The sequence below is a fragment of the Piliocolobus tephrosceles genome, chromosome 19, assembly GCF_002776525.5.
Source record: "Piliocolobus tephrosceles isolate RC106 chromosome 19, ASM277652v3, whole genome shotgun sequence".
NCBI classification, from domain to species: Eukaryota; Metazoa; Chordata; class Mammalia; order Primates; family Cercopithecidae; genus Piliocolobus; species Piliocolobus tephrosceles.
Genome location: NC_045452.1, coordinates 8,010,602 through 8,029,145, shown reverse-complemented (window position 1 = coordinate 8,029,145; position 18,544 = coordinate 8,010,602). Strand labels below are relative to the sequence as shown.

Below are 18,544 nucleotides of genomic sequence, written 5' to 3'. Positions count from 1 at the left end.
GGGAAGGATAAGTATTGGTTTTTCTTTAAATGTTTGATGGAATTTCACTGTGAAGCCATGTGGTCCCGGTTTTGTTTTGTTTTTTGTTTGTTTGGTTTTTGAGACAGAGTCTAGCTCTGTGGCCCAGGCTGGAGTGCAATAGCGCGATGTCGGCTCACTGAAACCTCCGCCTCCCGGTTTCACGCCATTTTCCTGCCTCAGCCTCTTGGTCCTGGTCTTTTCTTTAGTGGGAGATTTTTTTTTTTTCGGGCAAAGACTTAAATAGACTCTTCTCCTTTTTTTTTTTTTTTTTTTTTTCTTTTCTTTTCTTTTTTTGAGACGGAGTCTCGCTCTGTCACCCAGGCTGGAGTGCAGTGGCCGGATCTCAGCTCACTGCAAGCTCCGCCTCCCGGGTTCACGCCATTCTCCTGCCTCAGCCTCCCGAGTAGCTGGGACTACAGGCACCCGCCACCGCGCCTGGCTAATTTTTTGTATTTTTAATAGAGACGGGGTTTCATCGTGTTAGCCAGGATGGGCTCGATTTCCTGACCTCGTGATCCACCCGCCTCGGCCTCCCAAAGTGCTGGGATTACAGGCGTGAACCACCACGCCCGGCCTTTTGACACTTCTCAAAAGAAGCCATACAAATGGTCAACATATATGTGAAAACATGCTCTGCATTACGAATCATTAGGAAAATGCAAACGAAAGCCACCATCGGATATCTCCTCCCACCTGTTAGAATGGCCAGTATCAAAAAGCCAAAAGAGAAGTGTGGACCAGGATGTGAGAAAACGGAACCCTTATGCGCTGTTGGTGGAAATGCAAATTAGCGCAGCCATTATGGAGAACAGAATGGAGGTTCCTCAGAAAACCAAAAATAGAATTGCCATATGATCCAGCAATCCCACTGCTGGATGTCTATCCAAAGGAATTGAAGTCAGTATGCTGGCAAGATGCCTGCACCCCCGTGTTTGTCGCAGCACTATTCACAATAGCCAAGACATGGAATCAATCTACAGTCCATTCACCTGTCCACCAACAGACGAATGGATTTTTAAAATGTGGTGTATATATACACAATGGCTAAAAAAGGAGGTTATTAGGAAGCCGAGGTGGGCAGGTCACCTGAGGTCAGGAGCTCAAGACCAGCCTGCCCAGTGTAACAAAGCCCTGTCTCTACTAAAAATGCAAAAATCAGTCAGGCGTGGTGGCAAGTCCCTGTAATCCCAGCTACACAGGAGGCTGAGGCAGGAGAATCGCTTGAACCCAGGTGGTGGAGGTTGCAGTGAGCCGGGATCGAGCACTCCACTCTGTAATACAGCAAGACCCACTCTCAAAAAAGAAAACAAGAGAAGGCTCATATTGTGTATTATCTTATTTTCACATCATTTTTCCAGGTATCAACTCCTCAAACCCTCATAACAGCCTTCCTACTTTTAAAGGCAAGGAAACTGAGGCTCACTGGGGCAAAGCAGCTCACTGAAGATCACCTTACCTGGTAAACACAGGATCCAAGATTCACACCCAGGTGTGTGCAACCCCCAAAGTCTTGTCTTCTTCTGTCCTGTATCGCCTACTCACAGGTGTGAGCACCTAGGGAATAGGCTGCAAGGAACAACATGGACAGAGCCTACTGTGTGGTCTTGGACAAGTCCCCTTCCCTCTCTGGGCAAAGAGGTTACTGGTTTGGGATCCGCAGCCCTGGACCCTGTGTTCAGTCCTGTAGGCTGTGCACAGTGTTCTGGGTGATGGGTGTTCCATGCCTACAGCTCACTTCTGACCAAATAGCATCAATAATTTAAGCTCTCTTTCTTTTATAACCTGGGAAAATTGGTCCCCTGGCAAGACATGAAAAATAATTTCATGCTCTGTTATCTCCCCTCTCAAGATCGCCCCTGACAAATTGTCTCTTTATTATCTATTGCTCTAGCATCAGCTCACATTTGGGCTCACATTTTTTATGGTTGCCAGCCTTAGTCCTGGCTCTGACTGAGGTGGCTCCTAAAAAGATTACCACCAAATTTCAATTTCCTTCCTTCCTTCCTTCCTTCCTTCCTTCCTTCCTTCCTTCCTTCCTTCCTTCGTTCCTTCCTTCTTTCCTTCCTTCCTTCTTTCCTTCCTTCCTTCTTTCCTTCCTTCCTTCAGCAAGTATTGCCTGCTTTACCCCAGGGACCTGAGGCTTTCCTATGAGAAGCTCCGTAGTCGTTCATACTACAGTGTGAAGGGCTCCTTATTTATTTATCAATTTTTTTCTCCTGAGACAGAGTCTTGCTCTGTCACCCAGGCTGGAGTGCAGTGGTGCAATCTCGGCTCACTGCAACCTCTGGCTGCCCGGTTCAAGCGATTCTCCTGCCTCAGCCTCCTGAGGAGCTGGGATTACAGGCACACACCTCCATGCCCAGCTAATTTTTGTATTTTTAGTAGAGACGGGGTTTCACCATGTTGGCCAGACTGATCTCAAACTCCTGATCTTGTGTTCCGCCTGACTCGGCCTCCCAAAGTGCTGGGATTACAGGCGTGAGCCAACACACCCAGCCCCTTATTTAACTATTTTAAGGGAGCACATGAACCCAGCAGCTTATTGTTTATACCTTTTATCTGTGCCCATTATATCTTTCATCCACCCCCCAAAACCTTGCACAACCTACAGCGGGCTCAATGGTCCTGCAGGCTGGGTGGTCACAGGCAAGTTGCTTGAACTCTCAGAGCCTCTGAGCCTCATGTCTCTGCTTTAAAGAGACAGTAATTGCATCAATAAGTTACTGTGAGATTTAAATTATATCACATGCGAGAGGGATAAACACAATATGTATCATCGATATTACTATTATCATCATTATTCTGAGAAAGGTATACTTGGGTAAAGGGTTTTGGGTGGAGATGAGGGAGGATCTCAAAGCAAAGGGACCAGGAAAGGTACAATGATACTAATAACAATATTAAGAATGATACTAACAATTTCCATCAACCTTTACTGAGAGCTTACCAAGTTTTTTGTGTGTACCCTGGGCAGAGACATGTATATAATACATCATTTAAGTTTTTGCAAGCAAAGAGATGAGAATCTCTCCATTAAAAGGTGAGGAAACTGAGGTTACATGCTGGTAAGCCCAGGATGCTAACTCAAACCCATGATGGCCTCTTCCTGGAGGCTGATGCCAACTCAGCCTTCCTGTCAAAGTCAAACAGTGGCCTCTCGGTGGTAGATGCAGTAGAGCCCTCTACATCCAGTGCCTTCTAGGGCCTCCGGGGCTCAGAGTGAGGACACTTCTAGCTGGAAGATGGTGGCCAACCCCAGCCCTCATTCTGGGCCTCAGAGTCCACAGAGATTGACTTCACAGGCCTCTCTAAATTGTCCTCACCCTTATGTCTTCCTGATCCCCTTTCCCTAGGACTGACTATGGGACCACTTCTTGGACAGTACCCCTGCCCCTACAGCAACACTTGCAACTTCCAAAGTCCATTTCCTAAAGCCCATTAGGAAACTAATTCATACTAGGCTGTGAGTGGCTATCCCAGATAACTCTAGCATTTCCTACCTTGCGTTCCACAGGCCACTCATAATGCAAGGTGCTCCACAAAAGGGAAATAAAAAGGTCGTAATTCTTCCATGGTCAAATAAATTTGGAAAACTCTGAATACTCTATTCTCCTTTCCAGAGATTCACAATACATGTTAAACTATTGTAGGTGCTGAGAAGTCCTGCAGTGTGGACACCAACAATACCCAAAACTAATGCACACGATTTTTTTTTTTTTCCAAAGAACAATGTTACAACATCTGTGTAACAGTCTGAAAAATCCTGACTGAGTAGCCATGGAGGTATAGGGGAAATATCTGTACACCCAGATGATTATATAAATTCCCCAAGGCAAGGGATTTTATCTTTGTTCCCTATTAGATCCTGGAACCTGTAACAGTGTTTGGTACATAGCAGACATTTGATACATGTTTAATGAACGAATGAACAAGGCTGTGTCTGAATCCTGGCTTTGCATTTAACTTCCTGTATGGCCTTGATCAAGTCCTCACACTTCCCTGGGTTTCCATTTCCCTACATGTTAAAAAGGGATGAAGGCCAGGTATGGTGGCTCATACCTGTAATCCCAATACTTTGGGAGGGTGAAGCAGGCAGATTGCTTGACCTCAGGTGTGCGAGACGAGCCTGGACAACATGGCAAACCCCAGTCTCTACGAAAAAAACAAAAAATCCTGGGTGTGGTGGTATGTGCCTGTAGTTTAGTCCCAACTGCTTGGGAGGCTGAGGTGGGAGGATTGCTGGAGCCCGGGAGGCAGAGGTTGCAGTGAGCCAAGATTGTGCCACTGCACTCCAGCCTGGGCAACAGAGTGAGACCCTGTTTCAATCTCTCTCTCTCTCTCACACACACACACACACACACACACACACACGATGAGACAAAATTATGCATTCTCAATATTGTTAAGAATATTGTTGAAGCCCCAACCCCCAGTACTTCAGTAGGACCCCCAAGAGGTGAAAATTCGTCTTGGGAAGCAAAAAAACCCATCTTACTCTTTATGTATGAAACACAGATACACACACACACACACACACACACACACACATATACAGAGTTTGTACAGACATATATTACATACTTCATATTTGTGATATTAAAACTTCATGGGGTAGGGTCAGGTGTGGTGGCTCACACCTGTAATCCCAGCACTTTGGGAAACCAGGATGGGAAGATCACTTGAGCCCAGGAGTTCAAGACCAGCCTGGGCAACATGATGAGACCCCGTCTCTAAAAACAAAACTTCATGGGGGGAGGTGATTAGGAAAATAACGTCTAAAAAGACTCTCTAGGGGGATGACAAGGAAAGACAAAAGGTTGGGAAACGCTAGACTTGATGGATCGAGAAGGTTGCTTGTTCTAGATCCAAATCTAGAAGGTCTGACGGTCTATGAATGTAACTCTGCAAGAGAGTGTTAGTGGGAATAGCGGAGGGAAGAGTGTTCTAGGAACAGGGAACAGCACAAGCTGAAAACCTCAGATGGGAATGAGCCCGGGTTATGGGCTAGACTGTGTGCCCATCTAGCAGCTGAAATAGCTCAGATGGGAGAGTGTTTGACCAAACTATGTCCCCCTAAAATTCAGGTGTTGAAGTCCCAACCCCCAGTACCTCGGAATGTGACTGTATTTGAAGGTAAGGTGTTGAAAGAGGTGATGGAGTTTAAATGAGACCATTAGGGTGGGGCCCTAATCCAACAGGACTGGTGTCCTTATAAAAAGAGGAAGAGGCAGCTGGGATGCATGTGCATAGCGACAAGATCACATGAAGATACAGGAAGAGGCTGGGTATGGTGGCTCACACCTGTAATCCCAGCACTTTGGGGGACTGAGGCAGGCAGATCACCTGAGGTCAGCAGTTCGAGATCAACCTGGCCAACCTGGCAAAACCCTGTCTCTACTAAATATGCAAAAATTAGCCAGGCGTGGTGGCGCACGCCTGTAATTCCAGCTACTCGGGAGGTTGAAGCAGGAGAATCTCTTGAATCTGGGAGGTGGAGACTGTAATGAGCCACTGGACTCCAGCCTGGGCAACAGAGTAAGACTCTATCTCAAAAATAATAAAAATAAAAATAAAAGAAGATGCAGGGAGAAAGCGGTCATCTATGAGCCAAGGAGAGAGGCCTCAGGAGAAACCAGCCTTGCCAACACCTCGATCTTGGTCTCCAGCCTCGAGAACTATGAGAAACATTTCTGTGGTTTAGGTCACCCAGGCTGTGGTATTGTGTTATAGCAACTGGCACAGACTCATACACTTGCCGTCTTCTTCTTCTTTGTTTTTTTAGATACAGAGACAGGGTCTTGCTATTTTGCCCAGGCTGGTCTCAAACTCCTGGGCTCAAGTGATTCTCCCACTTCAGCCTCCCAAAGTGCTGGGATTATAAGCATGAGCCACTGCACCTGGCTTTTTGTTGTTGCTGTTGTTCTTTTGGGATGCCTTTTTTTTTTTTTTTTTTTTTTGATACAGTGTCTCTCATTGCTCAGGCTGGAATGCAGTGGCACCATCATGGCTCACTGCAGCTTCAACCTCCCAGGCTTAAGTGATCCTCCCACCTCAGCCTCCCAAGTAGCTAGGGCCACGGGTGCACGCCACCACACCTATCTAATTTTTTCAATTTTTTATGTAGAGATGGGATGTCAGTATGTTGCCCAGGCTGGTCTTGAACTCCTGGGCTCAACGGATCCTACCACCTTGGCCTCCCAAAATGTTGGGATTATAGATGTGAGCCACCTGGCATCTTTAAAGAATAATCAATACAGGGACATGAGATCAAAATAGGTTGTGGGGAGAGCGGGGAGATGCAGATAGTAACAAGCTTCCTAGGACTGGGAATAATATTGGGATTTTTTGTTGTTTTCTTGGCATGGGATGGGGAGCATGGGAGGACTTGAAGCAGGAGTGTGACAAGATCTGCCTTACATTTCTAGCAGGACCTCTCTGGATGCTGGGCAGAGAGCAGATCACTCATGGGCAAAGACAAAAGCAGAGGGACCGTGAGAAGGAGAGAGAAGAGGGTGGCTGGGACCAGGATGGCAGCAGTGGGCATGGTGATGAGTGGGTTGGATTCTAGTACATATTAAGAGTAGAGCTAGTGGCTAGGCGCTGTGGCTCACGCCTGTAATCCCAGCACTTTGGGAGGCCGACACAGGCAGATCACCTGAGGTCAGGAGTTCTAGACCAGCCTGGCCAACATGGTGAAACCCTGTCTCTACAAAAAAACCAACAAAAATTAGCTGGATGTGGTGCACACACCTGTAATCCCAGCTACTTGGGAGGCTGAGGCAGGAGAATAACTTGAACCTGGGAGGTAGAGGTTGCAGTGAGCCGAGATCACACCACTGCACTTCAGCCTGGGGACAAAGCTAGACTCCGTCTTAAAAAAAAAAAGTAGAGCTAGTAGGAATTGCCAATGGGTTAGAATGTGGGGGGGTTGAGAGAAAGAGAAGGGTTATGGATCATTCCAGATGTTTAGCCTGAACAACTTGAAAAATGTAACTTCAGTTATGTTTGGTCCGGTTTTGTTTGAGATGTGTATTAGACATTCACATTGAGGTGTCAAGCAAGTGGTCAGATGTTCAGGGACGGTCTGAGTAGAGGTAGGCACAAGAAAGGTCTGCCCCGCAACCCCATGCTTCCAACCCACAACCCCCGTCACAGAATATTTGCAAACAGCTCTGTACTTGTCTGCATTCATTCCCCATTAAACTGAGTGAGAGACAAAACTTTATGTGTCACGTTTACCATTGTACCTCCCAGGCAAATGATCTGTTGAATAAATGGGATGATACAACAAGGAGTTAAAATTTACTGAGGCACAAATATTCATCAACATTCCCCTCCCCTTCCTGAGCCAGATAATGTTATCTTTTCCAGCAGACTGTTCAGGTCCCCTCCCTTTCCTGTCCCTATCAGACTGATCAGGGACATTAGTGGGCAGAGGAAGATGGGCCAAGAGAGCCTGGAACAAGAGCTAGAGGGCTCATGAGAGAGGTTTAGACAATCTATAAAATGCAGAGCCAGGAGAAAGTAAGGAGGGGAGGAGAAAAAGCGAGATAGAGAGGAGACCAATCCTGCCACTCAGTCTGCAAGTGGAACAGGGGCTTCTTTGTTTTATAGGCTTTCTTTGGAGCATGGAGGGTGTTAAATGAGAGACTCCAGGGTACTGTGTGTGTGAGAGAGAATTGGGAAAAGAGAAAAAAGGTATGAGAAGTTTTGCTAAGGGAGATGACTGACTCTCTCCATGCGTGGCTTTGAAAACCACAAGCTAGGAACAATTTATCAAGAAGACATAACAATCATAAATGTATGTACACCTAACAACAGAGCATCACAATTCCTGAAGGAAAAAAAAAAAAACAGAGAGCAAAGATAGACAAAACTAAGGGAGGAAACAGATAAATCCAAATAACAAATAGTTCTTTCTACGTAATTCACTAAAATTGATTTTTTAAAAACAGCTGCAGTGAACTATGATTGTGTCATTATACTCCTCCTTGGGCGACAGAATGAGATCCTGTCTCAAAAAAAAAAAAAAAAAAAAATCAGCAAGGATATAGAAAAATCAAATCAACACTGTTAACAAATTTGATCTGACATTTACAGAACATTGTACCCAACAACTGCAGAATATAAATAGTTTTCAAGTGTACTACCAAGCCTATCAAAGATAGACCATGTAGCCAGGAGCAGTGGCTCAGGCCTGTAATCCTAGCACTTTGGGAGGCTGAGGTATGCAGATGTCCTGAGCTCAGGAGTTCAAGACAAGCTTGGGCAACATGGCGAACCCTGTCTCTACCAAAAATACAAAAATTACAGGGCGTGGTGGCACGCACCTGTAATCTCAACTGCTTGTGGGACTGAGGCAGCAGAATTGCTTGAACCTGGGAGGTCGAGGCTGCGGTGAGACAAGATTGCACCACTGCACTCCAGCCTAGGTGACAGAGTGAAACCTTGTCTCATTAAAAACAAAAACAAAAACAAATAAACAAATAAAAAATAAAATAAAAATAAAAAGACCATGTGCTGGGCCATAAAATAAGTCTTAATTCATTTCAGAAGACTTAAATCTTATGGAGTATGTTCTCCAACCACACTGGTCTTTAAAAGCACACCAATAACAATAAAACACCTAGAAAAATCCTACAGTATTTGGAATTTAAATAACCCACAGGTCAAAAGAAAAGAAAAAATCACAAGTGAAACTAGAAAACATCAAACTGAATAATAATGAAAACACATCAAATTAATATTTATGGGAAGCAGCTAAAGCCATACTTGGAGGGAAATTTATAGCTAAATGACTGTACTGGGTGGGGGAAAGAGAGGCCTAAAATTAATGACCCAAAAGTCTGCCTGAAAAAAAAGCTAGAAAAACTAAGAACAAAGTAGGCCTGAAATAAATAAAAGAAAGGAAATACTGAAATCGAAGAGTAAAACTCAGTGGAATAATGATAGAGAAAACAAGGCTAAAAAAACGGTTCTTTGAAAAGATTAATAAAATTGAAAAGCACAGCTAATACTGGACTTTTCTATTTTTTTATTCGTTTGAGTTTTTTGTGCTGACTGTGCATGGACCGGTTCACATGGGTGCTGGGTTCACACGGGTTACAGGGGGAGGCAGAAGGAGAGAGCACGCCACAGCCTCCAGAGCGCCTCCATTGCAGACAAGCACGCATGCGCTGCTCCGTGCTGCGCCCCTGCTCACTGCTGAATCCTGCGGATGCTCTGCACCTGGAAGGTCTGGGCGTGAGAGCCCCACTCCCGGAAATGCTTGTAGTCACCGGAATGGTGATCGCTTTCCAGCACATACTGAAATCCTCGGTAGCCCGGAAACTGGGAGCAAACCCAACTGGAAAAGAGAAAAGGCAGAGAGTTACTCTACAGAGACACCAGCATGATGATCAACACAGGGGCAAAGGGATCCATGCACACGCACACAATTCTAGCCATCCTGGCCTTTCTTCAGTGCTCATAATGTGCCATGCTCTCTCCCCTACCACAGGGCCTTTGATCGTGCCATTCCCTTTGCCGGAAGCACCATCTCAGCCTTTCTTTTCCTAGACAAGTTGTATTTGTCCTTCATGGCTCAGCTTAATTATGAGAGCAATCTGACTCATTCCCCAAATCAGGCCACAGTCCCTTATTATACCTTTGTAGCACTCATGTAATTCGATAGTTTTCAAATTATTTGTAAAATATAAGCCTCCCCTGCCAGCAGGTAAGCTCATGAGTGTAGGAACGTGTATGCTTTGCTCATCGTTATCTCCACCTGCATAAATTTATAAAAGTCTAGCACAGAAGAAGGGGGGGGTCCCTAAATATTTGCTGAATAAAAGAACAAGTGAAGGAATGGGAAGTCTTGTTCTTTCCTCATTCCCCCTCCTTCCTTATCCAGAGGCACTTCCAAGAAAAAAACTATCATTTCAGTCCATTGATTTCTTTTTTTTTTTTTTTCTTTCTTTCTTTCTTTTTTTGAGGCAGAGTCTTGCTCTGTTACCCACACTGGAGTGCAACCTTTGCTTCCTGGGTTCAAGTAATTCTGCCTCATCCTAGTGGCTGGGACTACAGGCATAGCCACCGGGCTAATTTTTTGTATTTTTAGTAGAGACGGGGTTTCACCATGTTGGCCAGGCTGGTCTCAAACTCCTGACCTCAGGTGATCCGCCCACCTCGGCTTCCCAAAGTGCTGGGATTACAGGCGTAAGCCACCGCATCTGGCCCAATTCATTAATTTCTACTCTGTTCAGGACAAGGATTGGTGTCTGGTTTTCCAAGCCTCCATTTCCCTTTCTGTAAAAGAGGAAGTGAACTCAAGAATCACAAGAGGTCCCTCTTACTCTAAAACAACATGATTCTTTGGTGGTTCCTGAGAAAACCAAAGCAAAAAAAAAAAAAAAAGATGAAAAACCCTACCTCCCATCTTTGCCCCCTGCCTACCAGGAGCCAAGGGGCACCTCAGAAAGTGGCTCTGATGTCCTCCCTAAACAAGAATCTCACACCTTAGCCTTCACCTGCCACCTCCTGGGTGGAAAGGAAAGGACCAGTCAATGCTGAGTTTGAAACTGGATTGTTACCTACCTGCTGATGGACTTTGAGCAGGTTGCTTGAGCCACATCTGTTTCTTTATGGCTGGGGCATTCATTCTCCCTTCTCCTGGCCATAGACCCTGTTGCCTCTGCTCTCAGCCAAGTTGAGAAAATGAGGCTGAATTTGGCAATGACCACATGACTAAACCTAGCCAATCAGAACACCCCATTCCTGTGCCATGGTGATTGGTTCAGAGTTGAGCACAGGACCCAGCTGGACCAATGAGCACCTTTCTTGGAACCTTTAATAGAATCACTGAGACCAGACACTGTCTTTCCCTATGGCTGGATGTAAAGATGAAGCTCTTTACATTCTTGTCTAAGAATATAGCCACACACAGGCAGGCAGGGCAACAGGTGGGGGGTTGTGGAGGGGAGACAGATACCTGCTGTAGCACCTGGATCCAGTTGCGCTTGAAGCTAATTACAGGGACCGATAAATATCTTTTGGGCTTAAACCCAGTATGATCTGGGTTTCGATCCCTCAAATTCTGCCTGATACCTCCCTGTGCCTCAGTGTTCTCCTCTGGAATGTGGGCATCAGAGCACAAAAGTCCCCAGCACACAGTTTTCACAGGAGGTACCCCTACCCCTCCCAATATTCCCTCCTCTGCCAGGCAGAGACTTGGATACACTTACGCCCCAGAGTGGACGTGGAAGGACCCTACTTCATTGCCTTCCCATCCCATAGCCTGGAGGGAAGGGTAGTCATCGCTCAGCTCTCCTTTCTTGCCCAGGAAGTTCTCTTGCTCGAAGATTGTCAGCCTCGAGTCACGGTGGTTCTACAGGAACAGGAAACACAGTCAGACCACCAGGCTCCCAGTTGGAAACCCAGGAGCCTCTCCTGGCCTCCACACTCCCTGCCCTTATCTCCCAAATCAACCTTCCTTGCAAACCTTTTGGAAGGGCAATAAGGCAACAGGTACCAGAAACCTTACCATTTGCCCTTCCAGAAATTTCCACAAAGAAAATAATCATGGAATAAATAGGCTGCAAGAATGTTCATCGTTAACAGTTTTTTCAAAAACAAACAAAAAGGAATCAACCTTTATGTCCGAAATTGGGGATCCAGTGGTAAGCTGAGGTATTACACTGTGGTTCAGAAAAAGGGTGTAGAGGCCAGGCACGGTGGCTCACGCCTATATTCCCAGCATTTTGGGAGGCCGAGGTGGGCGGATCACCTGAGGTCAGGAGTTCAAGACCAGCCCGACGAATATGGTGAAACCCTGTCTCTACTAAATACAGAAAATTAGTCAAGCGTAGTGGCGCATGCCTGTAATCTCAGCTACTTGGGAGACTGAGGCAGGAGAATCGCTTGAACCTCAACCTCTGGGAGGCAGAGGTTGCAGTGAGCCAAGATTGTGCCATTGCACTCCAGCCTGGACAACAAAAGTGAAAACTCCATCAAAGAGAGAGAGAGAGAGAGAGAGAAAGGAAGGGTAGAGATATCATCTCAAATCCTTCCTACCAGGAAGCAGCTGCCACTTACCAACTGACTGAGGTTAGACAGGATTTCTGAGCCTCTGTTCCTGTATCTATAAAATGAAACTAACCATAACCATTTTTCAGGGTTCTTTTGAGAACTAAATGAATTCGGAAGTTGGAAACTGCTGGGAATGAGGGATTGTATCTGTTGCAGCCCACCACGGGTCCCATATTGGCACAATATCTAGAGTGTTTGCAGAGTAAATGAACAAATGGACTTATTCACAAAATGGAATACTAGGGAGCTATGAAAAATGATGGAAGTGAGATTTAATCACCTAGACTGATGATCGTGATACATTTGCTCAGTGAGAAAAGCTAGTTTCCAAGCCTTAGACTCATTATGATTCCATTTTTGTGGCAAAATTATGTGTGCAATATAGGTAAGATATATAGATTATATAGATATAGGTGTAGATGTTTATCTGGATGTGTATATACATAGACACATAAATGTATAGGTTGAACATTCGTAACCTAAACATCCAAAATCCAAAATGCTCTAAAATCTAAAACTTTTTGAGTGACGACATGACACTCAAAGAATGCTCACCAGAGTATTTCAGATTTTGGCTTTTTGGATTCAGGCTGCTCAACTGTAGGTATTATAAATATTACAAAATCTGGGGAAAATATTCACAATCCAAAACACTTCTGGTCCCAAGCATTTCAGATAAGGGATAATCAATCCTGACCATACCAGGATTTTCCTTCAGAATTTTGGATGGTAAATATGGTGCCTTATGTCATTTTAAATTAGTAAGAGTTGAAAAATAAAATACGCTTTTTTTTTTTTGAGACAGAGTCTCACTCTGGTGCCCAGGCTGGAGTGCAGTGGTGCGATCTTAGCTCACTGCAACCTCCATCTCCTGGGTTCAAGTCATTCTCTTGCCTCAGCCTCCTGAGTAGCTGGGACTACAGGCATGTACCACCAAGCCCAGCTAAATTTTTTGTATTTTTAGTAGAGACGGGGTTTCACCATGTTGGCCAGGCTGATCTTGAACTCCTGGCCTCAAGTGATTCACCGGCCTGGGCCTCCCAAAGTGCTGGGATTGTAGGTGTGAGCCGCTGTGCCCGGCCTAAAATATACCTTTCTGAGCCTCAATTTTTTCATCAGTGAGATGGGAATAATAATGCTCACCTCCACCCACACTCCAAAAACAGCAATAAAATGTAAAATCAGGAGCATTGATATCGAATTAGGAGCAAGAAATGAAACCCTTCATCCCCACTGGGCCCTACCATCCCTGGTACCCAACTTCTCTCAGGGTCCCTGAATCACACACACACAAAAAAGGCACAAAGCTGGCAGGGGCTCCTGTCACAACCAGGGCTGCTGTGAGCAGAGAGTTTAAGGTGGGCTCTGGCCAGATGCTATACGTTCTTCTTCCCAACAACATTGGTACTATTGCCCCATTTCAAGATGAAGAAACTGAGGCCAAGAGAGGAAAGAGACTACAGCCCTTGTCACGCAGCTTGAAGTGGCGACATGAGAATTTCAGCGCTGGGACATTTGATTCCCAAGTGCCCCCGTGAGGGGCTCGGGCCTCCCCGGGACACAGAAGTGGTAGAACTCACAGCACAGGCCACAGGCCGGAAGGAGGTGAGCCTCTCAGAGGGGTAGGCCGTGTTGCCACCCCAGGCATCCCAGCTCGGGTATTCGCCCCGTTCCAGAACGTACTGCTGCCCTTGGAAGCCAGCATGCTCGAAGCCCACCCACCTGCAGACAGAGGGTAGAGCGTGCAGGAGGTAAGCGTCCCCCTCACCCTACATTCTAGACCAGCAAATGGGTCTAGAATGGTCACAATCACAACCATTCAGGGGTGAGTGTGCCCCCAGGAAACACTTGACAATGCCTGGAGACATTTTTGGTTGTCATGACTAGGGGAGGGGCTTCGAAGGCCATCTATCAGGTAGAGGCCAGGGATGCTGCTAAACATCCCATAATACACAGGCCAGCCTCCACTGCAAAGGATGATCCAGCCAGAAACATCAGCAGTGCCGAAGTTGAGGGACTTGGCTCTAGACCTGACTTGCTGTGTGTCCCATAGGTAGGGAAACTGCTTCACACAGGTGCCCTGACAACCTTGCTCCTCTGTCAGTTTCCACAGAGGCCACAGAGTCAAAGCTGATCACAGACTGACCTCACCTTGGTGGAATTCCCTGTGATCCTGCCAGGGTGTCGGAGACGGGCAGTTTTGTGAGGAGCTACTGCAAGGCCATCTCTCATATTCTTCCCTCTCTTGTGGGAGGCTGCCACGAGGCAGTTCCTCATCTGCCTGTCTGGCCGCTCTGAGACGTGGGGCTTTCCACCTCGCCGCCCCACAGGTGACAACAGCAAGCTATCGTTGAAGCATGGAAGCAGTTCTTCAGCCACGGGGTTCCCACCATTCCTGCTGCCTGTCATTCGGCCCCCTTTGTTTTGGTGTCATCCCGTAGGACAAGGGACACAGGAAGCTGGCACCGTGCGCACCTTGCCTTTGCTGTCTGTGTAAGTGATAAACTGTCTGAATCTATCCGAGCTCATTATCTGCTTACTGGCTGAGTCTGTCAGCCTGCTGGACATACCCCTAGAAAGCCTCTGTTCCCATCTGACCCCCATTCCCCACCTGCACAAATCAGAAGCTAAAAGAGTATTTACTAAAGCATGAGATGTGTAAAAATCACCCAAGATGACCTCAGGTGGCACTCACAGGCATAGGATTAAGTGACTCCAAATCTCCTATCTACTTTCCAACCTTCTACAACCTTCTATCCAATGTAGTAACTACTGGCCACATCTCCTAGCTACTTTCCAACCTTCTAGAACCTTCTATCCAATATGGTTGCTACTGGCCACATCTCTTTTCTGTCTACTTTCCAACCTTCCAGAAATTTTTTCCAATATTGCAGCTACTGGTCACATCTCCTTTCTATTTACTTTCCAGCCTTCTAGAACCTTCTATCCAATATGGTAGCTACTGGTCACATCTTTCTATCTACTTTCCAACCTTCTAGAGCCTTCTATCCAATATGGTAGCTGCTGGCCATATCTCCTTTCTACTTGCTTTCCAACCTTCTAGAACCTTCTATCTAATATGGTAGTTACTGGCCACATGTAGCTAATTAAATTTAAACTTAAATAAATTAAGATTAAAGAAAACATTCAGTTTTCTAGTCACGCTGGCTACCTTTCAAAATCCTCAGTGGTCACATCTGGCCAGTGGCTCTGAAATGGACGGTGCAGATGTAGAACATCTCCATCATTGCGGACAGGTCCACTGAATGGCACTGGTCTAGAAAGTCTTGGTGTGTTATTAGTGTGTCCTTAACACCTCTCTACATCTCAAAATCTCTCTCTCACTCTTTTTTTTTTTTTGTTTTTTAATTTTGGTTTTTTGTTTTTGTTTTTGTTTTTTACAAAAAATGATCGGGCCACATGCTTAGCAACAAGACTGTTTAGCTAAAAATTAATAGCATTAAAACATTATATTCATTTTTATAGTTACTGTCTACTTTTGGTAAGTGATGTTGGCTTTCAATTTATGGCTAGGAGGGACATTTTTAGATCCAACCCTGGATTCTAAGGATCTTCTCCCGCAGAGCTGCCTCATCCAGTGGGCAGGGTCTGGGTAAATGACACCCTGCCACTGTTGGGCTGTGCACAACCTGCATAACCTTACATGGCAGTCCTGCACACTCCTCAGCGCTTCAGGAGGGCACACTAGGAAGAGAGGACCTAGAATAGCTAAAAGTCTTAGCACCCGTCTCTAGGTCCCTTCCTGTCCACCCTCTACCCCAACTCAGTATCCCCCTAGACTCACGCTCCACTCAGCACTTTCAAAGATCGCACAGTCTCGAAGCCAAGCTCCAGCACACTGGGGCACTCAGCCGTGAACTCGTGCCGCCGGCCCTGGAAGCCGTCCTCATCCCACACCACCATCTGTGCCAGGAAAAAAAAAGAAGAAGGTAGAGATCCGCATCAGAGTCTCATGGAGGGTGAGGGGTTGGGGGCTCACCCCAGGATCTGGCAGGTAAAGCAGGGATTGCAAACTCGGATGCCTCCAGGAGCCAGGCAGGCAAGGACAGTAAGGATAGTGAGACACTAGAGAGCACAGGTGCCAGGTAGATGGGTGGCCTCTTCCCAGTGCCACCAATGGTTGCCAAGTGGGAATACAAGGCAGACCTTCCAATTTCTCAATACAATCCCTAGATCTGGACTTTTATGTGGTTCTTCTAGGCTTTTAAAGGCTGATGATAAATCCAAAAGCTTTATAAAACAAACACACACACAGAGAGATGGTCAAAGAAATCATGCCCAAAGATTGCAATCTCTGCCAAAGAGTATAACAGGTCAACTTTGGGAACCAGAAGACCCAAGTTCACATTCGACCTCCCTGTATGTGACATACAAGTTCCTTCTCGACTCTGAGTCTTGATTGCACCTCTGTGAAATAGGCATTTATAACACCCTCCTCCTAGGATTCTTGGGGACTTGAACCCTCCTCACACCTCCTGGACACCCCCTCCCCATGCCTCTTCCTACCTTCCAGTGTCCCGCTGACTTGGTGCATTGCAGGGTCATCGTGGCCCCTTCCTACAGAAGAGAAGAACATCATAATCGTCCACCCTGTCCCTCTGCTCTCCTCTTTATGTAGATGGCTGGCTTAGACCTGGTCAGGATCCACATGGGGAGTCCAGGAGTGACTGGGCTAGGGGTAATGCATGGCTTTGACCTGTCCCTCTCCTGTCCTTTCCATCTGTCACCAGTGCCATCTTCCATCCTATCCCCATCTCAAAACTCACCCTTGCTGGGTCTCATTGACTCTAAGCCCCACTCTGTATTCTCTTATCTGCTTGTTATGGGAAAATTTCTGTGGCTGTTGGTGGGTGGGTACATCACCCCAGCAAGTGCTAAAATGAGAGTCCTTCCAAAGACAACGCCTAGCTCAAAGAGGTAGCTCTAATGGTGGAAATTCAGGCAACAGGGCAACAGGAATCATTTTGTTTTTAAATGAGGGAAGCAGGTGCTGGTCTTGATGGTTGGGGGTCATCCTTGGTTAGGGTGAGGATGGCATTCAGGATGACACAGTGACATCCCTAGGACTGGGGACCTGGGCTCCTCACCTCCCAGGATGCTCACTCAGAACTCTGATCCCATCCCTCCTCCAAACCTGGGACTTACCGAGATAGGCCCAGGGAACATGTCAGATCTGAGACCAGCCGAGGTCAGGCTCTTATAGGCAGGGAGGGAAGAGGGGCCCCTGGGAGACAAAGCCCCGACTCAGCAACTGGGCTGAAGAAACAAAAGCCAGCCCTGGCTGAAGAGCCAATGGCAAGCTGTCAGCAGCTCTGGCTTTAGCAGGGAGGGAATGGACCAGATCACCACCCCCAGGGATCAGCCACGAAGAAGCAGAGAGGTAGAATATTGGCCCTCATTAGCCCCACAAGGTTCCTGACTAGAACAGGAGAATGAACACTGTTCAGAGGAGGAGTCCAGAAGCATCCTTCCTAGCTATGTGAGCTTGAGCAAGTCATTTCCCCTCAATTTCTGCCTATAAAATGGGGCAGAAACAAACTATATCACAGAGTTGTTGTGAGGTTACACAGCATGCCTGGTACAGAGTAAACATTCAGGAAATGTCTATTCCTTTCCTCCTCTCATTCCCCTTTCTCTTCCAGTTGAAGCAATCAGGATAGGCTGCCTGTTGGAGGAGGCATTTGAACTAGACTCTGAAGGATGAGGAAGATATGTACAGAGTTAGATGGAAGCAAAGGCATTCTAAGAAAAGTTCAGAGGTGGGAACTTGGGGCACATGTACAAGAAAGAGCTGGTAGCTCAATTGGCCTGGAGCTCAGGGGACCTGAAGGGAAGTGAGGCAGGAGAAGAGGTCTAGGCCAGGGCCTGCCAAGTCCACAAAGCCCGAAGATGAATCCAGATGGCTCTGTGGGCAGCATAAAGGAGCTGTTAGTGGCAAACATGCTTTGCAAACTGTAGCACACTTGCCAAATATCCAGGACTTGTACAATTTGCTGTGTGCCTCTTGTCCCTAAACCCTGCCCTCTGAATTGGCCTATGAGGGGCCTCTTACAGCATAGGAAAAGAGCATGACTGGAAACCAGATCAACTGAGATGAAATCCAGCCCTGCTTCTTTTACCATCTGGGTGACCTGGAGGATATCTGAGTCCTGCTCATGACCTGTAAAGTGATAACACCAGTTTCCTTTTAAGAGGTGAAATGCAGCTCTATCAAATGCATGACTTTAGGCCAGGCGCTGTGGCTCATGCCTGTAATCCCAGCACTTTGGGAAGTCAAGGTGGGTGGATCACCTGAGTGAGGTCAGGAGTTCAAGACCAGGCTAGCCAACATGGTGAAACCCCGTCTCTACTAAAAACACAAAAATTAGCAGGGAGTAGTGGCGGGTGCCTGTAATCCCAGCTACTAGGGAGGCTGAGGCAGGCGAATTGCCTGAAC

General features: G+C 46.5%; 1 protein-coding gene across 4 annotated transcripts in view; it reads right to left on the bottom strand.

The window, feature by feature from the left end:
- Positions 1-9,032: 9,032 nt before the first annotated feature.
- The window catches only part of CRYBA4 (crystallin beta A4), a 39,425-nt gene continuing 29,913 nt past the window's right edge, over positions 9,033-18,544 (bottom strand). For 3 of the 4 annotated variants that reach the window (XM_023190786.3, XM_023190784.3, XM_023190789.3), the window contains 4 exons: positions 15,893-16,011; positions 13,668-13,809; positions 11,244-11,386; positions 9,033-9,367 (listed from right to left, as the gene is read on the bottom strand). In XM_023190786.3, the coding sequence (XP_023046554.1) occupies positions 9,220-9,367; positions 11,244-11,386; positions 13,668-13,809; positions 15,893-16,011 (552 nt within the window). In that variant the 3' untranslated portion in view covers positions 9,033-9,219. Of the gene's footprint in view, positions 9,368-11,243; positions 11,387-13,667; positions 13,810-15,892; positions 16,012-16,614; positions 16,666-17,253; positions 17,328-18,544 lie in introns of those variants that run through there. The other variant, XM_023190783.2, reaches the window with a different exon arrangement.